At 33.8% G+C, this 22,818-nt stretch overlaps 1 protein-coding gene across 2 annotated transcripts in view; it reads left to right on the top strand.

Moving 5' to 3' along the window:
• The first annotated feature begins 10,987 nt into the window (after positions 1-10,987).
• Positions 10,988-22,818, top strand: part of LOC127869219 (uncharacterized) — a 25,325-nt gene continuing 13,494 nt past the window's right edge. Inside the window, exons 1-3 of one of the 2 annotated variants that reach the window (XM_052411596.1) lie at positions 10,988-12,208; positions 12,555-12,604; positions 13,587-13,689. In XM_052411596.1, coding sequence (XP_052267556.1) covers positions 12,562-12,604; positions 13,587-13,689 — 146 coding nt within the window. In that variant the 5' untranslated portion in view covers positions 10,988-12,208; positions 12,555-12,561. The other variant, XM_052411595.1, reaches the window with a different exon arrangement.

Raw genomic sequence — 22,818 nt, 5'->3', positions numbered from 1 at the left:
TATGGTATAGAGTTGAAATTTTGGCTATTGCTAAAAGGAAGACCTATTTTTTATGGGTTAACTTTATTTTACGAAATATCTAAAGAAATATTCGCTGGTTGTGAGTGTTTATGGGGCTTTGATGTTTACATTTCAAATGAATGTACCGCATACAAACGCCGTCATAAATCCGATACAACGGTTGTTTTCATTATATTAACTGTAAGTATTGTAAAACGAAACACGAATTGAAGACTTGCGGCTTAAATTTTTATGTGGTACATTGATTTGAAATGCAAAAAACATCGCCAAACTAAGTGCTTGCATGCTGACGAAATCACTTGGTTCATTTAAGTCAAAGACGAGCGTGTCTTCGCATTTTGAAAAGCATTTGCAGTAATAACAAGGATTGTGTGTGCTTAAGATGGATGTTTTTAACACATAGTAGGAATATTTGACTCGAATGAAACCGGTGAGACATTTTCTATTTCTTTAAAATGAGGAATGTACTAAAAAAACGTGATGTTTTGTTGAACAACTGACGGATTGAGAACAGTGTAAGAGAAATGCGATTTTACTTCTCTAAGAATATTGATGGCGAATTAAAATGGTTTACTTCTTTAATGTATATGTCGTAAGTTGATCTTTTATTTAATGGGCATAATTGCAACTCATCATGGAAGAAAACACAACTTTATGAAAATAAAATAAGAATACTATGTTGGTGTACTTGAAGCTAACCAACTGGTTGAAGAAAGGTTTTCACGGCGTTGATTGCGGAGCCGTGTAAGCCGTGTAAGCCTTTCCGAAACGAGTCGGATAAATTCAAGTACACAACGGCACTCTCTTCTTCTTCTTCTTCTTGGCGTTCGCTCACAACGGCACTCTCAAGGGTATAGTATTTTATTTATTATACAGTTTTTATTTAAAAAACACACACTTTGTTGATCAGAATTTATTTGTTAAAATAGCGAAGAAAGATTTAATCATCTGAATCAAACCGTGCGTAGTTATATCAAAATTGTGTGCGATCTTTCCCGGTTACGCAACAGGATAGATTCCTCAACAATGAAATAAACAGAACAAATAGGACGACACAATATCTATAACGCTATATGCCTCGATTCAAATTTAGTCAGCATTTCAAACCTTACACACTTAAGAAGAACACTTAAGGCTTTTACTAAATAAAATACTAGTCTATCCTAAGCAAAGTACTAAATAAAAGAACAACTAACAAACCCCTTCGTCAAGCATGATGCAGCATTCATTCCCGATAATATTGATAATTTTAGTATTTCATTATTTGAAAACAAAATGCTTGAACTTTCCGAAGAGATGAAACTCTTTGAGCGTAATGCAAACGCGGTTAAGATGACTATACAGGATTGCACTTATATAATCGCTCGCCTTATCAACAATATGCAAGACCAAACATTTAATGCTGTCGAAACAATAAACACTTCCAGAGCAAGGAAACTTCTTGCTAAAAAGAAACGCTGTGAACGCCTTCATTTCCAGTTAGAATCTATATCAAATATCGTTGCGGTGAGCACAGTTGATGACACAAAAAAGGAAATACGCTTTTATATTGTGCTAGATCGCTGATAAGAGAAATTGAAGGCAGATTTAGAGGCGGTATTAAATTCCACGGTAAGAAGATATTTAGACAGTTATGTTTTGTAAAGTTTCAAACAAAATCGATTTCTACAAATCAAACTTTTCATTCACACGTCTTGCATTTATGTTTCAAATGAGATACACATAATTCAAAAGCAGGACATTTTAAGCAAGTACTAAAACTGTTTGTTTTTTCAAATACAAGCGCAAAATTGTATTGTATTACATTATATTTCGGTAGTTTTATGTTTAGATTTGAAAGCGATGTCACACTCGTATACATACATGTCCCTTATTCTCATTAATTTGTTTCAGCTGATACTGAAATCCATGAGATGTTGTCAAAAATGCAATTATTTGGAACAGTCGAAAGCTCTGAGCAGACGTTTACAGTAGCGAGTAAATTAGAGGAAAACATAACACGTAACTGTGATATCACAGCTGTGTGCGAACTCCCGAATGGAACAATTGTTCTAGCCGACGCCGCCAATAAAAGTCTGAAGCTTCTCAACGAGTCATTCCAGCTCCTGTCTCAGTGTTATTTACAACGCCCGCCATTAGATATTAGCGTGGTAGGAAACTGAGCTTGTGGTGTTCACGACTGGGTACGTCCACTTCAATGTCGTCGAAAATGACGGCTTGCGATCAGAGAAGTCAATCACAATTCACGATCAGTCCACTGGTATTGCGTACTTTGGTTGTCATCTTTACGTTGCATGAACAACGGCACTTTTCAAGTACTCTTTGTATGGAAATAGTGTCAAGAGAATTTATAAAGACTGGGCCGCGGGAAGTAAAGGTTGTACATGGTTATGTTTGAGATTTGAATGGTGTAGCTGTCTCTTCCAAGTTGTCTTTCTGAATAGCAATTGGAATATAAGAAACAATTACCCGAATGAATAATTCCCATTATACTAATACGCATCATGGACATTCACTATTTTAGGTTTGTGAAATAATTCTTAATAAATCAAACAATAAAGGCACACACACACAAGGGAAGTTAAAAATACATATTTTTCAAGTAATAATCTTATAAATAAATATACCCAGAGAGAGAGAGAGAGAGGGAGACGGAGAGAGAGGGATTATTTAGTATTAATATTATTTATTTAGTATTTGTTTAACTATTTAAAAACTTATACGTTTATTTATTACTTTACCTATTACCATAAGTATTAAGAAATGTGTTAGCGTACGTTTAAGTAAAAGTAGTGTGATTTGTTTAATAATAATAATTATTAGTTATACAATTAAAATAGCAGAATGATGAGTTTTAATAATAAAATTAGTATTAAATTAGTATTAACATTAACGTTTAAGCAGCAGTAGTGGTGATGATGGTGGAAGTTGTGTTTATGTTTTTTAATAAATGTACATTTGAAACTTTAAATTGCTTATTATAGTTACAGTATCACGATGTGATGGCGAGTGCATTTACGTCACCGGATCCGATTGCCCAGGGTTGTTTGTATTGGACATCTCTGGCAACAGACTGGACTTCATAAAGCTAGATGACTTAGTCTTTCCACGAGGATTGCACGTTGCCTCTAGTGGTCAGATTTTCGTATGTGGGACAGGGCGGTTTCAAACGGTAATGCAACTGGACAGAGAACGCAGACGATTGGTTAAGCGATCATGGACTGTCATCACCTCGGTGTGTTGTTTTGTCAAAACGGAGGTCGTGTTCGATTACTGGACAAGAAGCAACGGATAAAATACTTGTCTTCCGCGTAACCTAAAGTAGACATTCAGAAGACAATGTTGTTATGTATCCTTTCCATGTAGTCTCCATCAGAACCTTTTTGCTTACACATTATTTGTAAATATTAAGATGGAAAACGAACGACCTGACGTTTCTTCATATTCCGTTTTCAAATATTAAGGAATACTTTGTAAACACAAAATCAGGTCATGTTATACTTTTGGATACATCAATATGTATATACGCAATGCTACTTCCAACAGTGTTTCTTCCAAAAAATAAAGCTTTATTACCAAACAAATACGTATAGATTGAGCGCTTTTTTACTCCCATTTCTATTTTAATGCAAATTTAATGCATGTAAAATACATTTTTTTTTGTAAGTACTTGTATGTTTTTGTTGATGTATGATCGGTTCTTGTTTTAGTATGGCATGTGTACGTTTTGGATGCATTAATCGACGGTTGAAAATTATTTAACTTCATATATATATATATATATATATATATATATATATATATATATTGTGTTCAAATGGGAGTTTTGTTGTGTGTTTTGTTTCTATGTTGAGATGTTCAATGGTCAAAAATGAAAGAGGATCTCAAATTGACAAAATGGCTTTAAAGGAGCCTTTACACGATGTGGTAAATTGACAAAATTAAAATAAAAAACAATGTTTCAGATTAGCAAATCTTCGTTGTAGTTATGATATTTGTGAGGAAACAGTAATACTGAACATTTACCATGCTCTAAAATATCCATCATGTGCATATGTTTACTACTTAAAAACCTTAAAATTATAAAGCGTTGTAACGCAAAACGATTGAATAATTTGGAGAGTTTCGTTGTTGTCGTTATGTTTTGTGATGCTACGAGGATTTCTTTTATAAAGTATAAAATGCAACAAGCATGGTATGAACACGGATGGTCAAGTGGTCTAAGCGGTTGTTTTTTTTACTCCAGGACTCCCTAATAGGGGTCAATGGTTCGAGCCCCGTTGAGGGTTACTTTTTTCTTTCTTTCATTTTTTGTTTCCTTTTTTACTGGAGTTTTATGATCCAATGTTAACATTTATCAATATAAAGCATTTTAATACATCAATACATGCCAAAGTATGTAAAAAGATCCCTTTAATAGGGATTCAAATGAACGTTCATTTTATTTGTATTGGCTTAAGGGAAACCTTTTTTTAAACAAAGTTGGCTAATACATTTTCTTTAAGTGCGTCAGCTGTTAAAAAGAATTGTAAGTTGGTTGTGTGCTTTGTTAGCAGAATATTTAAATGTATGCATGACATGAATTCTCTGTTGTTAATACAGTCAAGGTTTATGCGTATGCTTATATGTAGTTTACTTGTCTTTCGAAATTATTCAACATTAAACATAAACTTTTAACAACTTAACTTGCGAAGGTGTACTTATAAATTAGTAATTTTATTTTCGGCAAAACAATTTCAACCGATGGATTACTTTTTTAAAGGGGCCGTCCAACAGATTTTGGCATGTATTAAAGCTTGTCATTAACTGCTTTAAATGCTTTATATTGATAAATTTAAACATTTGAACCAAAAATCTCCAGTAAAAAATAAGAATACAATTTAAAAAAAGAAGAAAAAACGTTAACCTCCACAGGGCTCAAACCACTGACCCCTAGAGTCATGGAAGCTTGGAGTAAAATGTCTCCCGACTTTACCACTCGACCATCCACGCTTACGTCAAATGCGGACTAAGATATTTTTAGCTATATAAGCAATCCTCGTAGTTTCCCAAAATATCGATTCGCGTCGAACGACGCTTTAATCTGTAGGACAGTTCCTTTAATAAATATATCAATACATGATGTATTGATTTATTTTTCTAACAGAAAACGCTTTACACATGTTTGCTCCTTGCATTTTTCTGATTATGAGATAAAAATTAAATTTAACAAAAACAACATATGCGCAGTACTACAACCCTGTGCCTGGTTATCAAATGCTCGATACTTAAATCGAATATGAAGTTCCTATTGTACCTAAATTTCAAGTAACCACATCTGCCTCAAGAATAAAATTTGAAGATAAAGTATCATAATCTTTCAAAAGAACTACTGTGTTTTGATGGAACGGTTGGCAAAGAAAAGAAATTGTAATAGCAGTATGACTGTGATATTATAAGTCATATTGTTCTTAAAATTATTGCATCACCATTTGATAGCTTCCCTAACAGTCGCCATCATGAAATTGTGAGTTGAATATGCGCATATTCATTCGCTTAACATACTTGATGGCCGCTTTGGAGACGACCTAAACCGCATAAAATGGGGCTAATAATTAAACGATCCTCGGCGTTCGGCGGGCGTCGAGCAGAATGATGTCCGCTCAATCGGATCATCATGAAACTTGGTGATAATCTGTGTGGGTATATCATTTGATAACCATGAATATCAAGTTAAGCGCTTCTGAATTGAAGCCACTGAATTATAAAAATACATGTTGAAACTAGCTTTGTCCGCTCTGTAACTCAAACAGTTTGAATCGGATCAAAATAAAACTTGGTTAAAATGATTTTATACATATACTCTCAGACAAATTCGATAACCAGTCATATAAACCTTTTCCGCCCGTTTATTCAAATAATTTGAATCGAATCAGCATCCCGTTTAATGAACTTGGAACTGTCAAAGAATTGGCGCGAATCCGCGTCGGTGTGAGGTCGATTGATTCATTTACGATCGCGTGCCTTACTTCTGAAAATAAATATTTATGATCCAGAACATACATATCACGTAATTCAATTGTTTAGGTCATTATTTAAAATACAAGTATTTGTTTTTTTTAGTGTGTAATTACTTTTTACTACACGACTGGTTAAAGGAATATATATACTTTTATACCACGAGTAAAACATAGATAAAGGATGACTGCTGGTTTTGATAGTTTATGCATTAAATTCCCTGATTGAAAAATGAATATTGTCCTGAGATAATTTTATGACATCGTTTGTTTTAATTACTATCATCTAGTGAAAACAACACACGTTTTTAATTGTTGCTTTTTCATAAAAAAAACATACGCCCTTATGGCGTGTGAAAGTATTTTCTTCCTTTTTCGGCATACTTGACAGCTATCGGGGTTCCAAATAAACCCTTGGACATGATCGGCACAAAAATTGATACAAATTATATTAATAATATTTTGTCCATGATGCATATTGCTAAAAGATATGTATGTGTCTACTTAAATACAAACATGTCGTGAAACGTTGGGATGAGAGATCGCAATGGTGTTTCGATCGATAGGACACTCATGAGCAATTGATTTGATTATTAACAATATTCTAATTGTTGTTATCATTAAAAAGGATAACTTAATTGGTTTAATTAGTAATTAGCTTAATAACAAAATGCATGTATATGCTTATAGATATGTTTTAAATATTGTGCATATGTTGGCTTATGTGCTAAAGATGTTACTTATTTCTTTTTGTCGTATGAATTATATCACTGCGATGTCGAACGACAGAGTAAAGTGTATAAGATAACTTGTTGCGTTGCAGTTTTCAAATGTCAACCAACACGAACTAAAAAACAAGAACTTCACGCTTATGATATGCGGTGAATGGAAAATCATGTGTTTTTATGCCACCGGATCGAATTATCGGGGGTATATTGTTTTTGGCCTGTCTGTAATTCTGTCAATCTGTCATTCTGTCTCAAAACATTAATCTTGGTAATAACTTTTGCAATATTAAATATAGCAACTTGATATGTGGTATGCATGTGTATCTCATGGAGCTGCACATTTTGAGTAGTGAAAGGTCAAGGTCATCCTTCAAGGTCAAAGGTCAAATATATGGCTTCAAAGTGATGCAGTAGGGAGCGTTGCGTTTCTGACAAACACAGCTCTTGTTTTTAAATGAAAAGTTTCGTTGTTCGTTTTAAGCGCAGCCAGTAGAAGATCAAGTTCAATGCTATACTATTTTTTGCAAACGTAAACATTATTATTTTTTGTGTTGTACTTAATGCACGTGGACGCTTGCATCATCATCTGAAACTTACGTTTTAAAAGATTCAATCAAAAATGAATTACTTAAGGTAGAAATTTTTATTGTGTATTGATGTTACTACACCCGTACGTAACAATTGTCAATGAAGTCAATAAGGTTCCTCAGTGTTATTATATAGACGAATAGATAATTGAGCCGTTCCACGACAAAACTTGCATTTGTGACATCATTGATGTCGTCGGGAAAATCCCTCTTATTTGACGTCGTCACATGCGAGTTTACGCAGTGCATTTATGCTATGTTTAAATAATATTTGTGATTTAAGGAGTGGTTTTTAGTGTTATTTCTCATCTGTTGGATATCAATGGAGTTGGAGATATAGGTAAATTTATGAACTTATTAAATAATTTTATTTTATTTTTATAGATCTATTTATATCCAAACCGATATTGATGCAAAACTAGGTGTGACAAAGTGACGATAATAACAATTTCGCCCATTTGTATGCATAACATGGGTTTTAAATCCGATCGCAATTTACATTATGTGATGAATTATTTACAAAATAATATGTCTCAACAATAAAAAACAGCATTGATATGTTTAATATACAATAATTTAACCACCATTCAATTGTAATTGAACTTATTTATATTGAAGTTAGCAAATTAATCTTCGTCTCACGTAGAACTGCTTAGTTTAATTGAGTTGAAACCTATTTATTTAAGCTCGATTGCATCGATAGCCTATGGCTTATATAAACTCTCTCGAGTCCGTTTTCTGGGCCTAGAACCAGTCCTTGGTGTCTATTGGGAAGAACTAAAGGACACTTCCTCGGTGGGGATAGACCCCGTGACCTCCCGGTTGCCCGTTGAACTGGCTGAAACCATTGCAAAGTTGACTGTTGTATATTGAAATTGCCTTTTTGATATGTTTGCGGTATTAAATGTTTTATTCCAAATTAATCATTACTTACATATAGTTTTATTGTAAAATCAATGTGAGAGGTTTGAAATATGTTATCTGTAGTAAAATGATTCTACTTCATTTTTTTATCTTATTGTGTGAGGCGTAAAAACGTCAGCATAAATAGCTCAGATGGTAAGCCCGATTCGCACCACGCTGAAGAGATCGATTCCTGTCTGTTTGTATTATTTTTAGGTAATTATGTTAGGTCAAAATATTAAATGAAACAAGTATTTTAATGAAATGTAAATTGAAACGATTTTATTTAATTTTATGTTTCATGCACAATGTAGAATCGATAAGTCGTAATTGTTTTTAGGAGCTCGAAAGTTTTTTTCTGAGCATTTTGGCAGAACGCCGTTTGGTACGCTTGCACATTCTCGAGAACTGTCATCCGATGACGACAATGACCAGGTAGAAGGTGCCTGTAGCGCTGTAAAGGAAAACCGCATTGGGTCCTTCGTTTCTAGGCAGCCTGCGGAAAGAAAACTCACTGATGATGATGGAAGTGATATTGACAGGAATATAGCATCCGACGTTTTCACGAATCTGGCTGTGGGTGTGCTAAGAAATGCTAAGAAATGCCAGGATAAATTTGATGCCTCCCAAATCAGAACGCACAGCATTGAAACGCGGGAAAGGACAAGGAAACGAAAGGAAATGTACATTAAAGGCTGTTTGTCCGAAGGTCCCACAAATGACTCTACAAAGCGTGGGAAAACGAGAATGCGAATCCGTGGCAAATACACAATGCGCCGTCAGGAAATATGTGCATACACTTTCTGATTGTTATTTGACATTGGACGCTGTGAATTAAAATCAATAATACAGTCGATGTACAAGACCGGTCCGGGACAACGCCGGCATGGAAATACTGGAAGGAAACCAAAACATGCTCTTGTCTTCACAGATGTTGAGCGCGTGGTTCGATTCATCTACAACTAGGCGGAAGAATTCGGAATTTCACAACCTGTAGCTCCGCGTGGGAGAGACGATACGACACCGATATACCTACACAGCGGTACAACGAAAATGAGCGTTCATAAGCTGTACAAAATAAGCTGTCAAGAGGCTGGTAAGCGTTTCGTTAAAAAAGCTCCTTTCAGTCAATATAGAGTGCCTGCATCCCACATATAAAAGTTGCATCCCTTAGAGACAATGTGTGCGCATCCTGTGAGAAGCTGCGAAAGAAAATTATGGAATCAGTATCGGAAGAGGACAAACTTGCTTCCACTGAAGAAATGCATAGTCAAAACTCATATTGTTTTGTTTTGTTACGACGACAACAACGATGGTGGTAAAGATGATGATTATGGTAATAATGGTGATTTTGATGCTGATGACGATGGAGTTGATGACCATGCAGAAAATGATGACTAATGAATATAATCGTGATCTCTTGATCAAAGTTATTGTTGTTGCTTTCAGGTCAAAACAAAAATCAGTTTGTGCTTGGGTACTTCGCATGTCGAGTCCTGATACGGCGTCACATTTCAATCGAATACATGATGCAGGTTTCGGGTCATTCACGGTGTTATGTGGACAGTGGGTTCGTCCATTTTAAAAAGCTGTACAGGTAAGAAAACCTTATCCTATTTATACGTTAACAGTTATTATATTAATTACGATTATTTAAATATGTCACTTTTAGAAGAAAAAACATTAGCTTTACAAGATTTATATGCCACATAAATATAAAAGATGATAATAAAAAGTATTAATGATTATATAAGAATAAATTACACGGTAAATGGTATCATTACGTGTAAGGCCTTAAAACATGTTATACATGGTTTGTTTTACTTATTTTATTGAACATGCGCTTCAGACGCTCGGACTGTGACAGCATTCAGCAGCTAAAGGATATTGTCAACAACTCGACTACTGCAAACGTAGCTGTCCGATATCCGCTCTGGCGCTGGCGTGACATGAAGACTTTCTTTTTTACATCTTTTAAAACACTACCCGTGATAAGGCAGTGTGTAAAAATACACACAAATATTCATAAATGCACAGATGTTCCCCTCATATATTCGTATGGTGTGAGTCACCAATATTATATAGTGTTTATCAGTGTGTTAGAACTCACTTTAAATTCAGCATATTTATGTTTATAAATTAATTTTAAATACTTATAAGAAACTCAGTCATGAATAGTTAAACTTAATAATAAAACACATACTTTTAAGTAACACATAGCTAAACGACACGTTTAAAGATGTGTTTCTGGCTAATGTGTTACTTACAGGAAGTACCAGTGCTTCAGGTTTGACTCATCGATGCCCGGCCCGAAGAAAGCAACGGACCAACCAGAGGAAGAGTTCTTCATCATGAAACACAGGGAACAACCCTAAGCTGAACCGTGCTTAATTAAACCGGCAGGGCTATCAGAGAATCGCGTGAAAAACCTTTACAGAACTGTCCGACCATTTGTGCGACCATGTTATCGGGACATTACCTGTCAAACACCCACAGACTGATTGCATTTGATTACATCATGTATCAAACATCAACCTAAACTGGTATTTTAATCCATGCGTATGTTTATGAAAGATTTTCCAAGAAGTTATTGTAATATTTGAATAAGTGTTTGATATTGCGAAATATGTACATGCTATTAGCGTCATGAATGCGTCATTCCGATTGAAAATGACGCGACGTCAACATCTTTGTTGCGTTACACTATGCGTATATATTGTTGTTATAGCAACGCTAAATAGTGGTGTAAACATTGAATTTATACAGAATTGGATTCGTGGATGAACGTACAATATGAAACTTTAAAACATTAAAAAATGATTTTTGTCATAAATGCAGGTTTTGTCATGGAACGGCTCATATGTATTAGGAACTAAATGTTAATGCTATGACAATACGAAGTCTAGACATGAAATATTTCAACATGGCAATATAAAAGTGCATTTACTTATTCCAGATGTACATGTCCAAATTAGTATATAGTTTTAGTGTTTAATTATACGTTAATGAGCTAGGTTAAAAAATGGGAACATAAAGTCTACGCTAATGTTTCATGTTTTCATTCAAAACAAACATTATTTTGTAATTACACTGAAGTATGTTTCAATTTATGTGATCATGTTTCACATATGTCTATCCTTTCTTGAAAACAAACACAACCAACAAACATAACAACTACAATAACAAAATACAATTTGAGACAGCATGATACACATCATTCGTGTTTGTATGCTGGGTCAAGGGTCAAATTGGTGAGCAAGTTGCAATATAAATAGTGAGAACGTTTACCTTGACTTGGGTCGGTATGTATTAGGGATAAACTTTAATAAAATAAGTGTATTCGACTGTAAATTGTAGTGAACAATATGTTAAGATGCGTAAAGTTATAGAATCGACTTAAACAAACTGGTAATAAACGATACATATCCGTTAAATAAGTTGCTAGGAAATACATTATTCAAAGAAAAAAATAGATTTGTAAAGTAACATGTGTTATTAAACCGCACCGAGGAATGAAATTTACGCAATCAAATTGAGGTAAGAAAATAACATGTTTAAACATAATAGACCATTAATTTCATAAATAACCTTCATAAATATTAACGTTTTGTAATGTGTGCTAATAGTATTAAAACCCTTCATGTTATTGCTAACGATCAATACACACTTCGGGGGATGCGGGTGCTACGTGCCTTTTAATAAACATTCTGTCATCTCAAAATGAATAACAGTTTCGTTTTGTGAAAACGTTGCTCGATTTAATAAACATTTGAAACAGTTATTTTGTGGCTTTTGCGCATGCTGTTAAATGTATAAATTCTTGGAAGCAATGTGCACATGGATCAACGAGAGCGGCGGTTCAATCTAGCTTTAATCTGGATCAGATTTACATCAGGTATACCGTACTGAAATAGAGCGATTTGTTATATATAGTTCATAGGAATTGTTGACAAGACACGGCGTGTTTGAGAAGGTAAGTGTTATATTTTTAAATTGTATTTGATGAATATTACATTTACGTTATTGAATGAATTGTTCTCACATTTATTGATAACGATTCTAGTATTTAATTGAATTTAATTATATGTTATTTTCAGAATTTTAACTATATATTTCAATAAAATTCGTATTGGACTAAATATGTATATATATAAATATGTTAACTATGTTTGCATGTTACATTGTACCACATAGCGAAATACAAAATTGACCATGTTTGTCTAAGATCACGATTACAGAAAGGCAGAATTTTGCTTTTATATCAATTATATGATATACACTTGTATTTCAAGTAAGCCATTTTTAAGTGTTCATTTAAGGACGCGGATGCTGTTTGTTGCAACACTGCTGTTGTGCCTGTTAAAACTTGGTGCGTATATATTGTGACAATATAAACGTGCGTTCTTTCATGTCGACTATCTTTTTGAAGCAAACTGAAGGTTGTCCAATATCTTAGAAAACATAAAAATAAATGTAAAAAAACAACATGTTATAATGAATGTGCAGCTACCGTTATGAACATGGAATCATCGTAGAATCGTTTCTAAATCGCTGAATATGTATTAGGTTTTTGTTCAGCTATCTGTATTCGACATAGAACTGTATACATCTAATACATAGACACAATAAGCAAATGTTTTTCTTTCATGACTTTACATGATATTACATTCATAAGCGTGTTTTCAAAATTTGCATTTCTATAAAAATGCGGTTTTTATCAAATTTTGTCATTTGTATTTTAATTGTATTGTCATTATTGTATTTCAGATATTGCCCTGCATTGTATAGAAAACTTAAGTGTATGGCCTTTAATTTCTTCCCTTATTTTGTTTATTGAGTTTCCGTTTTTCTACATGAGTTACGTTCTGAGAAAACTAGGCTTAATGCATGTGCGTAAAGTGCTAACCCAGATTAGCCTGTGCAGTCCGCACAAGCTATCAGGCACGATACTTTACACGATCATGGTATTTTTAGTTTAGAGGAAGACTCCATAGTAAAATGCAGTTTAGGCGGAGAGTGTCGTCCCTGATTAGCCTGTGTGGACTGCACAGGCTTATCTGGGACTACGCTTTAACCCATTTATGCCTAGCGTCTAGAAAAAAGGCCTTGGCAAACAGCGTAGACCCAGATGAGACGCCGCATGATGTGGCGTCTCATCAGGGTCTGCGCTGTTTGCTTAAAGAAATTTCTGTACGAAATATTCCAAATATAGAAATTAGTATATTACAAATCCCTAATTTTGGAAATAAATTGATCCAATTTAGAAGGTTGGGAGAGTCCACTAGGCATAAACGGGTTAAGCACATTAATTAACCACAGTTTTTTCCAGAACGAGTCTTATTTTTATTCAGGTGTTTTCTGCGCTCCAGCTGGTTGCCTTTGTACAAGGGAGTATGACCCGATGTGTGGACGGAATGGCAGAACGTATGCAAACCCGTGCATTCTCAGATGCGCGTGAGTTTTTAATATGTCAAATATAGTTACATTTGCCGATCACACACAGCACAGAGCTGTTAGAAAAAGAAAACTTATACAAATATTATAAACATGTGTAATAGATAAGTAAATATGTATAGAAACCAACAACATAATACATTTATAATGCTTTGGAAAGTAATTAACTAAATGTTCATTTGATGTCATTTGTGATTACATTAGACTGTACTTTATAATACATGTATACAGTTTGTAAACAAAATCAATCCTAAACGAATCTAGTGCTGGTAAACCGATTTACAACAATAAAGTAACTATTTTACCTCTTTAAAAGTTAAGCCCATATTTCGATTTCAACCAGCAACTATTTTACCTGCCTTAAAGCGATTTAGTTTCATGAACTGATGAATCTCCAAACAGCCTAACTTAACCAATTTACCCTCTTGAACGCACTATTTTCCCCGAGTTCAGGATTTACACAAGCCCATTAAACATATTGCATTATTTAGCGATTTAAGCCAAATTACAGAAATTCTGGGTTGACCGAATAACAAAACTAATCGCTTAACACACCAAGACATGATTGTCCAGTTTATTTTATAACTTGTTTTGTTAATGATTGTTCTTTGTTTTGATTATTGTAGTTTTTTTTGCATTTTTTGTTATTTTTTGTATTTTGTCACTAAGAAAGGTGAGTTGTTATGAAGTTAACATTATTTTTTTTGTCACAGATGTAGATATCTAAACTGTCTATTTGTAGATGTGTAAAGCTGCGTTACTTAGGTCCGTGTAGATATTGAATAAGAAGAGAAGTCAACGCCTTAAGCGCTTACTGAAGCGAAAATGCAGAAACGGATACATATTTTTTGTTATAATAAAGGTTATTTTTTCAAAATGTATCTTAATAAAGAATCGCAATTAAACCTCAATAACGAGTAAAGCCTTGCCGTTTACTCACTACCGTATGGTGAATATTAAATTTATTATAAAATGCATTCGTTATATAGAGATCAGGCTGATTCCCAATCGTTTTGTAATATATGAGGCTTAGCATAAAATAACGGTCCATAAAATAACGGTCCGTAAAGCCGAGCAATTTAATATCCCTGCCCACTTGTATTTACTACGAAATATAAGAACAGTAAAGCTGTGTTGTTTTTTCCGTAAACTTAACCTCTTTGCATCCCTTGTGAAAAAAATATTATAATATAACCGCTGTGACTGTGCATTTTGCGTGGGAATGAATATAATAAGTACATGTATGACGTTTGACGATATAGAAATGGAGCCTCTAGCACTTTCGTTCAATATTTGCAAATGCGTTATTTTGCTTTTTATAAAAATGTGTGTATTAAATCTCAGTATCAAATTGTTAGTTTTGTTGATTTCGATTAATTTCTACTTAATATGATGACTTCATAGTCAATTCTAAGTTACAAAACATACCTACAAACCTACCTTGTATCAAGCGTCTTTGTATCAGATCAATATATGTGTAGGGGCCATTACACTGTTATAAGCCTAAAAACAGAACGATTGTTTTGTAATGACCATAATATGAACTAATTTGTATCTCCAAGAAATATTGACGCTAAAATGTGTGAAATATATCAAAAGTGACTTGTTCTGCAGACTTTTAACGAATCATATAAAAGTATGTTACCTTCATGTAATTAAATAATTGATAGAAATGATGATGTTATTTCATTCCAGTATATGCAACTTAAATATATATCTCTTAAATGCTGCATATACGTGTTTATTTGCTTGAAAAATACTTGTATGCAATGATAATTGTAACTACCCGTCGGAATAAACCTAAACAGTTTTTTGGAAAATAATAATGATATATGAACATTTCGCATACACTATAACTGGAATGGTCTTGACAAAAGGCAATGAAGGCTAAAATTGACATGTATATGTATTTTTGCATATACTGATGTGCAAGAAGAGATATGTGTAATATGTTTAAACATTGACATACGACTGACATTAAAAATACCTATGCATTTACATTAACGTAATTAATCGATAAATATATTAAGCATTCAACTAATTTTAATTTAAGAAAATAAAAATGGATTTGAATAAAATGCCTGATATTGCAGACAACGGTTTTATTTTATTCTGTGTACAAACACTACTACAAACCTTCATTATTATTTTATTTAGTAAGATATGATTAAGTAAGTCATTTAAACGGAAGAAACTCACTTAAAATCACTTTCTTTCGCAAGTTAGTTATATACCCGGGGATCGGTTATGCATATCTATGTAAATATTAATTTTATTTCAAGTACCATTATAAACAACTCGACGAACGACTTTCAAAATCAACTTATAAGTGATCGATAGAAGTTATTTTTCACATTATAAAAATGCCAAGCACACACATACGCACACATAATATTCTCTACGTATTGTGATAATCGGAATATAATGCATTTTTTTAAGCGGAGTCACATTCGATGACCTGTCACTTAAAGCGATGGATTTCAACAGGTTGCAGAGTTTTCGAACCTGCCAATCGAATTAAAAGATATGTTATCATTATTTGAAAATACAATGCTTTTACTTCCCGAAGAGGAGAAACTCTTAGAGCGCAATGCGAACGCGGTTAGGAGGACTATAAAGGATTGCAGCGATATAATCGCTTGCCTTATCAACAAGCTGCAAGACCAAACATTTGAGGCTGTAGAAAAAATAAAAACGTCAAAAGCAAGAGCCTTTCTAGCGAAAAAGAAACGTTGTGAACATCTTTATTTCCAGTTAGAATCGTTTTCCAATTTCGTCGCGGTGAGCACAGTTGATGACACAATAGTGTTTATTGAGCAAAAAAGGGAAATACGCTTTTAAATTGTGCTAGATCGCTTATAAGAGAAATCGAATGAAGAATTAGATGCGGTATTAAATTCCACGGTATGTGTATATATGTATACTTACGTTTTGTTAAGTGTAACACAAAATTGATTTCTACAAATCAAACTTTTTATTCACACGTTTTACCTCTGTTTCAATTATGTCTCGAATAAAATACACAGAATGTCTTTCAAAAGCAGGAATTGTTATAAACTGTTTTTTCTTTCAAATACAAGCGCACAATTGTTGTATTAAATTACAGTTTGGTAGTTATATTTTATTATTATTAATTTGTTTCAGCTGATACTGAAATCCATAAGATGTTGTCAAAAATGCAATCCTTTGGAACAGTCAAATCTTTGAGCAGACGTTCGGAGTAGCGGAGAAATCAGAGATAAACATAACAATGTCAGAAGATACAACACGTAACTGTGATATCACAGTGGTATGCGAACTCCCGAATGGAATTATTGTTCTAGCCGACGCCGCCAACACTAGTCTGAAGCTTTTCAGCGAGTCATTCCAGCAACTGACTGAGTCAAGTTACCGAGATCGCCATTAGATATGTGCGTAATAGAGGAAACTGAGCTTGCAGTAGTCACATCCAGGAAAGTTCATTTTTACTTGCTCGAAGAAAGCGGCTTGCGAGCAGAGAAGGCAATACAAATTGGCGATCAGTAGACTGGTATTGCGTACTTCGACTGTCATTTTGTTGCAAAGAAGACGGAACTGTTTAAGTACTCGTTGGATAGGGAAACTGACAAGCGAATTTATAAAGACAGGGCCCATATAATACGCTCCATTTACATGTCAATGCGAATCAACGTCTCCAAAACATGCGAAATAACATTGTTTTAAGTTTATGAAATAACTGTAAACAAAGCTAACTGAGATTGCATACACAATGCAGAAGTTTTAAACATATCACATCAATTTACAGTCATTTAAATAACTATACCGAAGTATACTAGTTTGATCTTGATAATGTTTATACATAATATAACCTGGTTATAACATTACTTATGTCTTATCTAAATATATTGTAGCATCTGCATAGTATAAGTTTGAGTATTGCTATATGTATTATATTAAGAAATACATCAATACAGATAAGTTTATTTGTAAGTTGACTGATTACTATAAATATTCATATAAGTATTAGTTTTCGTAAAGGAACAACTATTTGTGTAATATCAATAATAATTATTCGTTGTTTTGATATGTATGAGTTTTACTATTTAAAAAGTATTAATAGTGAGGGTTGTGGTGGTTGTTGTTATCGTGTTTCTGCATTTACGACTTCAAATTACTAATTGCAGTAACAACCTCACGTTGTGCCATTGGCCGAAATTGGCAGAACATTTACGTAACTGGACCCAAATGCCCAGGATTTCTTGTATTGGACATCTCTGGCAACTGACTGACCTTCATTACACGCGATGACATATTTTAGCCACGAGGATTGCACGTGGCACCTGGTTGTCAGGTTTTCGTATATGGGAAGGGTCTCAAATGGTCAGTCAACTAGACAGAGAACGAGGTGGATTGGTTAAGGTGGCAGATCACAAAGATGGAATCTCATCGCCTCGGTATGTTGTGCTGTCCAACCGTAGGTCGTGTTTGATCATTGGGCAAGAATTAACACATACAATACTTGTTGTACGCGTTTATTTGAAGTATTCATTAAGAGGATAATGACACTTTAGATTAATCGTTCGTTTTGAACAGCAACTATTAACTACTATTTTTAAATGTTAAAATGGAAAAGGAACAATCTTAAGTGTCTTCGTGTTCCGTTTTCGAATGTTTAAAATTTTGGAGAAATCAATATTAATATGCGTAATGCTGCCTATATCAGTGTCTTAGTACCAAAAAGGTGTGTAAAATACATTTGGCTGAGCGCGTATAGCTCCCTTTTTATGTCAATCTAATTCATTCAAAATTCACTTTTTTGTTAGTATATATGTCTTTGTCTGTAGATGTATAATCGAAATATATCTGACATGTTTACGTTATTGCTTCTTCAATGGGCGGCTTTGTAAAGTATTTGACTAAATATAACATTGATTACATACAGGCGTCGTGTGATTACAGACAGGCGCTCTATGGTTACATACAGACGTTTTGTGGTAACATGCAGGCGTCCTGTGGTAACATACAGGCGTTCTGTGATTACCTATAGGCGATCTGTGGTTACAACAGGTGTCGTATGATTACAGACCGGCGTTCTTTGGTTACATGCAGGTGTCCTGTTGTTACATACAGGCGTATTCTTGTTGCAGACAGTTGTTTTGTGGTTACATGCAGGCGTCCTGTGGTTACATACAGGCGTTCTGTGATTACTTACAGGCGGTCTGTGTAACATACAGGTGTCCTATGATTAAGAACAGGCGTTCTTTGGTTACATACAGGCGTCCTGTGGTAACATACAAGCGTTCTGTTGTTAAAGACAGTTGTTCTTTGGTTACATACAGGCGTTCTGTAGTCACTGGCAGTGTTTCTGTGATTACCTACAGGCGTTGTGTGGTGTATTTTAAGTCTGTGTCAAGCGTTTGGGTAATTGATCTCTGGTCATAAATTAAACAACGCGAATTCATATGTTGTTACTAGTGATTTAAATGAGCGTTCATTGTGACATAGTGTCATATAGGGTTTCAACAAAGTTGGAAAATAACATTTCTGCATGTGCATCTGATGTTATGAAAAACGTTATGTGTGGGCTTTATAAGCATAATAATTTATTGCAAACATAATATGTTTTCTCAGTTGCTATTATTATGTAAAATTGTGCGTTGGCTTATATGAACTTTACATGTCTTTCGAAATTATTCCACATTAAAAGTTTTAAAACGTATTTTACAAAGGTGTACCGATTATTTGAGTAAAATATCGATTAAGAGAAACTTTTTAAATAATACTTATAATTATTAAAAATTATTTCCGTACCGGGAATACGAGGTATATGATCGCCAATTGAATTTTTCTTGTTTATGAAATTAAACATTATATTTGAAACACAAAACATTTTTCCGGTACTACAAACTCCGAAACGACATTTTGAAAACGATAGTTGCACATGCGCGCATTTAATTGCATATAATGCATAATTGACGAGTTGAACTCGCATAAAAATGGAGCGCAGATTCGAAACACCCGTGACCGGCGGCGATCGTTTAATAGAACGATGTCTGCTAAATTACTCAAATATTCATTGGTGAAAATGATTTCGGGCATAATATATCGACTAAGTTCGATTAAAATATTTTATAATCATCAAATTTTATCCATGTAATCCAGACTTTTAGAGCGGCAAATTTTGTGACAAGTGGCTCTCTTGTATGTAGTAAGTGATACTGCAATATGTTTTGTAATTTGCTCTTAGATATTTAAATTTATTGAAACAATTTAGCTTAATGTTTGCTATGGATTCATATAGACATAACTAATCCAGCTTTTATAACTTGGCCTTAAATAATCTAATTGCGGCTTCTTCTCATATTGAACGACGATTTTCTTAATGTTTATCTCTATGATGCTCAATATCTATACATCTGTGACGTGTTCTGTGAAAAATGAGTCTAATGCATGTGCGTAAAGTGTCGTTCCAGATTAGACTGTGCATTCCACAAAGGCTTAACAGGGACGAGACCTTCCGCCAAAACTTGATTTCGCTAAGAAGCGACATTCTTTACACGAAAACTATCATAAAAGCGGAAAGTGTCGTCCCTATTTAGTCTGTGCGGGGTCTGCACAGGCTAATCTGGTACGGCACTTTACGCACATGCGTCAAACCCTGTGTTCACAGTGCACGTGTTTTTGATAAACCGGTTCAAGGCGGGAAGACAAGATTTAATAATGTTTTATACTTGTCTGTTGTATGTGTTCAGTGTTGTATATTGTGTTGATGTATTAATAATGTGAGCATCTCTAGGCTTAGAGGTTTGGAGCTCCATAAAACCGGGTTAAGCCCTCGGTGCCTTTGCATCGACCGTTACCAAGCGGTGATCGCAGTTTGATTCATGCTTGTGTATTTATATACATATGTGTCTTGTGTATTAAATTTGTTCTGCGTTTCACTGTTCGGTAATTTGTATCTTTACATAAATAAATGGCCGCCTGGTATAATAAGGTTTTGCTCCTGCTAGTGCAGCTGAAGTTTCACTGTGAGTGTATCTGGCGTACCTGTTAAACAAACCACATCTTATGCAGAAACATTTAATTGATCTGAACAGTATAGCTTAAAGGTTTTTATATGTTTTCTCTAAACACGGGAACGTGTTTGTTTAAATAGGCATACCCATGATTGGAATACATTTTATATCACATGTACGTTGTGTATACATTATTTTAAAGCATATTTTGTTTAAGTTCCTTTATCGGAAACATTTATAAAAGATGCACACAAGGTGCGGTAGAAAAAATTACCAATTAATAGTTTAACCAAAACATTACACATACATTTAATAAAGCGCTTTGTTAAAAAAGATGTTTTACAATTTCTTAAAATAAATGAAATTGGACTATATGTATTTTCATATTATTGCTCACGTTTTGTTGCCTTCCTACAAAAGAAACTTTTTATCGAAGTATCACGTTATTGTTGGGAATATATAATATCAGGGGTAGTCAAATACACATTTGCTTTCATAAATATGTTGACAAAGTCTTCTGTGAAAGCATATTTATAATATATATGCTTTCCATATATTCTCCATTTGAATTAGCATCTTAAATGCTTTCTCCAGATTATTCCACATTTGACATTACGGTTTTTAAAACTAATTTACGTGTACATCTTGTAATATATAAAGATATCTTTTCGGTTAAACTAATTAACATTCTTTGGTAGAGCACATTTATGGGATATTCTGTTTTTACGGGACGTTATGTTGTGTTTGTAAAAGAAAATGTCCATTAAAAAGAATTATTTAACAGTTAAATGGCAATATTGCTACTGAACTCCTATTTTTGTAGTTTTATTTTAGCTAAAACGCGCGTTTTGTTTGCTTTTCTAAATGTTGTTATAATTTACAATCAAATGAACATCACTTGTTTTAGCATACCAATGCTTTGGTATTCCACACCGTAAGATATATGGGTTATAAACGATATTCAAACGTATTGGCACACTTCAAACCAACAAACAACCGAAAATTATAACAAACATACTACCATAAATAATATAATTCCATTATTCAAACTTAAATTGTGGGACTGCACATGCATTAACACGTTAAAATGTTTCCATTGCATAAGTGTATTTTATGGCTTTTTGCGACTTAATTTATGAAGTTTTAAATAAAAACGTGTATTATGTTTCACATGTTGTTTTCACGTGGTGAACGATTGATCGACTACTTGTATCGCCATTTATCAGTTCTTGCTAACAGGCACTTTCACTCGTTTGTGTCACTATTTTCAGTACAAATACACTTATAAATAAAAAAATATTGGTTTATCGGTGTGTACTCGTATTTAACTTCACGACTGGTTATGGAAATATGTTTTTTTTAACCACGAGTGAAATAGATCAAGGATAAATGTTGGTTATGGTAGATTATAGAATAAAGTTCACGTGGGATCCGAGAAGAATGAATAGTATCCCGAGAGATTTTTTTATGATCACGTTTGTTTTAATTGCGATCTTATGATACCAATATACCTTACAATATTTTTATTAAAAAAAACATACACACTTTACATGTGAAGGTATGTTCTTCCATTTTTTGTAATACTTTATACCTGTCTGTCTAAATCGTAGATCATTAGCATCTCCTAATTAATAGAAATAATATTTATAATATTTCGTGCATGGTGCATATTGCTATAAGGTAGGTTTCACCGGAGGGGACTTATGGTTTGCGCTCTGTCTGTCTGTCAGTCAGTCACACTTTTCTGGATCCTGCGAAAGTTCTAAATATTTTTTTATGAAACTTGACACATGGACAGATGGCAATATGGGCATAATGCTTGTCATTTCATTTTGTTCATACGTCAAAAATTCTGGTTGCTATGGCCACAAATAGACTAGAACTACTGCTGAAAATGGTGGTTATCTGGATCCTGAGATAACTTTAAAAGTTCTTCATATTTTATCATGAAACTTGAAACATGGATAGATGGCAATATGGACATTATGCACGTCATTTCATTTTGTTCCTACGTCATAAATTATGGCAACAAATATAACACAATTCTGACAATGGTGGAATTTTTTACAATGGTGGAGCCGGTAGGGGACATATATTGCTTGGCAATAGTCTTGTTTCTTGAATGCAAACATGT

The sequence above is a fragment of the Dreissena polymorpha genome, chromosome 2 (genome assembly GCF_020536995.1).
Source record: "Dreissena polymorpha isolate Duluth1 chromosome 2, UMN_Dpol_1.0, whole genome shotgun sequence".
NCBI classification, from domain to species: domain Eukaryota; kingdom Metazoa; phylum Mollusca; class Bivalvia; order Myida; family Dreissenidae; genus Dreissena; species Dreissena polymorpha.
The sequence above is the reverse complement of the archived record's forward strand: the minus strand, read 5'-3'. Positions and strand labels throughout refer to the sequence as shown.